The 5,000-nt window shown below is 39.6% G+C and overlaps 1 protein-coding gene across 1 annotated transcript in view; it reads left to right on the top strand.

Moving 5' to 3' along the window:
* LOC134193773 (codanin-1-like) overlaps window positions 1-5,000 on the top strand; it is a 12,983-nt gene that overhangs the window by 5,740 nt on the left and 2,243 nt on the right. The window contains exons 12-21 of the mRNA XM_062662606.1: window positions 447-554; window positions 615-666; window positions 1,520-1,573; window positions 1,781-1,918; window positions 1,973-2,139; window positions 4,102-4,171; window positions 4,239-4,304; window positions 4,361-4,421; window positions 4,479-4,532; window positions 4,590-4,666. Coding sequence (XP_062518590.1) covers window positions 447-554; window positions 615-666; window positions 1,520-1,573; window positions 1,781-1,918; window positions 1,973-2,139; window positions 4,102-4,171; window positions 4,239-4,304; window positions 4,361-4,421; window positions 4,479-4,532; window positions 4,590-4,666 — 847 coding nt within the window. The remainder of the gene's footprint in view (window positions 1-446; window positions 555-614; window positions 667-1,519; window positions 1,574-1,780; window positions 1,919-1,972; window positions 2,140-4,101; window positions 4,172-4,238; window positions 4,305-4,360; window positions 4,422-4,478; window positions 4,533-4,589; window positions 4,667-5,000) is intronic.

The raw sequence follows: 5,000 nt of genomic DNA, 5'->3' as shown, positions 1-5,000 counted from the left end.
GATAGAGACATTCAGTGTTTTACTCATTAGCAATAGTCTCGGACTACAAGTAGAACATTTCATTTTAACAATAACTGTTTGTAGTAGTGAAGATTGTTGACAATAAACTTGATTCTGTCTGTCTGTCTGTCTGACTGACTGACTGTCTGTTTTTATGTCTGTTTGTTTGTCTGTCTGTCTGTCTGCCTGCCTGCCTGTCTGTCTGTCTGTCTGTCTGTCTGTCTGTCTGTCTGTCTGTCTGTCTGTTTGTCTGTCTGTCTACCCATTTATTTGTCTGTTTTTTTACTTCTTTGTTAGTTTGCCAATCATGTATTTCCAAAGCAGCTACCTCTTTGTCCTTTTGTTTTATTTCTGTTTGTTAATTACTTGCCTTCTCTAATACACATTACCTTCTGCGTCTATCCCACATCCAATCATTTCTAAATGCATCTCTCATTGTCATGCAGCCTTGAAGAACGTCTAGTAAAACCCATAGTCCAACAAGGTCCGTGTCCACCTCCATCGTTTCCCACCTTCCAGATTTGCTTCATTGACATCATTCTTTCTGCTCGAAGGTTTGCTGCTCACACAGCAACACATTTTCATGTTTCTTTTACTTGATCTATGTGCCTTAGTCCTGCATTCAATCAACATCTCGTCGACCAACTTGCTGCTGAAATTGAGAAAGTACGTTGGTGTGATCTTAGAAATCCAGTTTGTTCTCTGAGTGTTGAGATGTACATAGAAAGTCTGCAAACGATATTTTTAGAAGGCACTGCATGCGAGTAGTTTGACAAGATGGTTGTGTAAGTGTTGGTGGTTGATGGACACGTTGCTTTAGCACGAATTGAGTTGTTGGTACTTTGTGCTTTGTAAGGATGTTAGTAGAATGTTGGATTTCTAACATCTTGTTTGTTGTTGTTTCTTGTTGATGTTGTTTGCTGTTTGTTGTTGTTTGTTGTTTATTTATTTGTTGATTGTTGTTGATGTAGTTGTTTGCTGTTTGTTGTTGTTTGTTTATTGCTGTTTGTTGTTGATGCTGTTATTTGCTGTTTGTTGTTGTTTGTTGTTTGTTTACTGTTGTTGTTTGTTTATTGTTGTTTATTGTTATTTGTTGTTGATGCTGTTATTTGCTGTTTGTTGATGTTGTTTGTTGTTGTTTGATTGTAGTTGTTTGTTTGTTGTTGTTTGTTTGTTTGTTGTTGTTTGTTTGTTGTTGTTTGTTTGTTGTTGTTTGTTTGTTGTTTGCTGTTGGTTTATTGTTGTTTATTGTTATTTGTTGTTGATGATGTTATTTGCTGTTTGTTGTTGTTTGTTTGTTGTTGTGTTGTTGTTTGCTGTTTGTTTATTGTTTGTTTGTTTTGTTGTTTGTTTGTTTTGTTGTTTGTTTGTTTTGTTGTTTGTTTGTTTTGTTGTTTGTTGTTTGTTGTTGATGTTGCTATTTGCTGTCTGTTGTTTGTTTGTTGTTTGTTGTTTTTGTTTATTGTTGTTGCTGTTGTTTGTCATTGGTGTTGTTATGTAAATCTTGTTTATGTTGTAGAAGTGGAAATTGTTAATGTCAGTTGTTTGTGACAAGAAACTTGATCATTTGATGGTGAGTACACACGTACACATCCACCCACCCACCCACGCACACACACACACACACACACACACACACACACACACACACACATGTGCACACACAGAGAGACACAGACACAGACACACACACAGACACACAGACACACACACACACACACACACACACACACACACACACACACACACACACACACTTATACATGTTGTTCATGTTTAGAGCTACAAAAGCATTCGAGACATACTATTTGATTTACATGTCTTTGCCAAGTTTCTCGGCTTCATTGAATTTCTTCCCTATCGCTCTCCTTCACGTTTCCCATCAACTCAATCCACCAAATCTTCACTAAGACGCAATGTACGTATCAACAACTACACATACAATTCATTTGATCACGCGGTTGGCGTTTAGGCAAACTTGCATTGTGATGTTGTCAACATGTTAGAAGATGCCGAACAAAACGGTTGCTTGCTTCTCGCGGTGACATTCATCGTTCACTATATATCACAGATTGATGTGATTACACTACACACACCTGCCGGCAGAAATGCAGTGAACAAGCTATTTGCGGTCTATTGGTATGCATCCTGTGCTGTATGCAACTGATGCTATTTATCATTAATATTTATTATTATTTACTATATTATTATATTGCTGTCGCTATCCAGGATTGAACAGCAATATAATGATATAATTTATTTTTAATTAAGTTTATTTATTATTTACTTTTCTTGATTATTATTAATTATTATTGATTATTATTAATTATTATTAATTATTATTGACTATTATTAATTGTTGTGCTTGACCAGATCATTCTGGTTTGTAAAGTCTATTACAAGTACCGGCAGCAAATCCTGCTTCAGAAGTACTTAGACCATCACGGCTGTCTAGAAAGAAGACATGACTTTACGAAGGATTCGAGTAGATTCCAGAAGCACTGTTTTCTGTAAATGCTGCAAGTTATGATGACCTGGAATAATGTCCAGCCACCGTGCAATATTTGCGTGCACTGTGCCCAAAGCTCTCAAGATCACCGGAACCACCAGTGTTTGACAATGCCACACGCGGCTTGTCTCCACTCGCAAGTCACTGTACTTTGCCAACTTCTCAGCATGTTTCTTGCCAATGTTGCCATCAGCAGGACAGCTGATATCAATAAGAAGACGAGTGTTTGTCTTCTTATTTCTGAGACAGATGTCTGGACGATTGGCTTTGATCTTCCTGGCAGTGGGGATGGTGGTATCCCACATCATAGTAATGTCATCCGTCTCCACAAGCCTATCAGGATGATGCCGGTACCATCTGCTCTCCACTGGAACCCCCAAACGGCGACAAACAGCCCAGTGAATGATGGAGGCCACCTGATTGTGTCGATCAGTGTAGTCCATCGGTGCCAAAGCACTACAGCCTGCCACAATGTGGTCGACTGTTTCCAGGCCTACACTGCACATGTGGCAAGTAGGACTGACATCACGATGTAGAATCTTGCGCTCATAGTACCGAGTCCGAAGAGCTTGGTCTTGAGCAGCAACAATCAGTTCCTCAGTTGCAGCAGGAAGATTCGCTGCCTTTAGCCATCCGTAGGTCTCTTTCATGTTCACAGGCGGTTGCTCAGTGAGATGGCAATACTGCCCGTGCATAGGCTTCCCGCTCCAGGACCGCACACAAAGAGAACTGAAACATGTACAGTAAGTCTGGCATCTGTTTCAGGCGCTTGCTCGAAGCCACCTTCAACCGAGATGGATGCATTCCTGTGTAAGTTCTGCGACTTGTCATCCGAAGCAAGACTCCTCCGCAGCTGTGCAGTAAAGCGACAAGCCATGCGCTTGATCGAGTGTGAAGATTTTCCGGAGTCACACTCTCGTATCATCTGTATGAAAGGATCGGACCTGTCAGCAAGGTAACAGTACAGCTTCACAATACAAGATCGATATGTCAACTCAATCTGTTGTAACCCCCTACCCCCATCACTGCAAGGAGTGTACAGTCGATCAACGTCTGCAGAAGGATGGTGGACACGTGCATAGAGAGGAGCTCTCTGGTCCGTTGATCGAGCTGCTGCAGGTCTGTGCACCCCCATTGAATGACGCCAAAACCGTAAGTGAGAACCGGTAGTGCAAACCCATTGATGGCTAGAATCTTGTTCCGACCATACAACTCAGTTCGGAGAACCACCTTCATGCTGTGGAAGTACTCACAACGGAGTCTCTCCCGCATCATGCTGTGCTGAATACCGTTACTCTCATCTACACCCAATTATTTATTATTATTTTTAATTAACATTATTTATTTATGTATATTTATTATTCTTATTGAGTAATATTTATTAGTATTGATTAGTATGGATTATTATTGATTAGTATTATTTATTATGCATTTAAATTTTTAATCACATATATAATTAATTTATAATAAATAATTAGCTAGGCTGTTTAACGTTAATTACATTTTAGTAAAATATTTTTAATAAATAAATGATATAAATAATAATCAATAATAATCAATCATTTTTAATTGCATGATTATATGGTTTACAGTTTGTCAGCATCGTGGGAGTCGACTCTTGCCACAACGGCATTGGTTTTCTGTCTCGGGTGGCTATTTGAGGTGCGTTTCATTTCAACTTATTTATTGTGAATAATTGTTGTCTATTTGTTTGTTGGTGTTGTGTCAGGCTTGCATTGATATTCAGGGCATGTTTTATGCGGCAGGCAAAACAACAGCTACATCACGTGACAAGGTTAGTTATGGTTGATATTAACTCTGTTTTAATATTAAGTTTTAACTGCCTTTTAGGTTATGGACGACAGATTTATGATGACAACTGATGATTTAGTCACAATTTGTCCTTTCATTGGTACATCAATTGCTTGAATTTTTGAACGTTTTTGGATGCATTTGTGTGGCTTGATAGATGAGCTTCACGTGTTGCTGTTGCAATCGGCTGCAGGCGTAGGAACACGATCAAGTTTGATTGTATTTGTCGGTGTGTGGGTATGTTTGTTGGGTGATGTCTTGTTGTCAGGTTCGTTAAGGAAGATAACGCCAATACAACATGATCAACTGTCTTCTGGTCAACGGCTAACGTGCAGTAAAATACAGGTGTGGTGAATATGGACACACATGTGTACACTCATGCACACACATATGCGCGCGCACACACACACACACACACACACACACACACACACACACACACACACACACACACATGGACACACACATACACACATGCAAACACACACACACACACACACAAACACACACATGGACACACACACGGACACACACATGGACATACATACATACACACATGGACACACACATGGACACACACACATACACACATACACATATACACACATAGACATACACATGGACACACACACACACACACACACACACACACACACGATTTGTGCTTGACAATTTAAGT

This window comes from Corticium candelabrum, chromosome 18, assembly GCF_963422355.1.
Source record: "Corticium candelabrum chromosome 18, ooCorCand1.1, whole genome shotgun sequence".
NCBI lineage: Eukaryota > Metazoa > Porifera > Homoscleromorpha > Homosclerophorida > Plakinidae > Corticium > Corticium candelabrum.
This window is presented reverse-complemented; position numbering and strand designations above follow the sequence as displayed.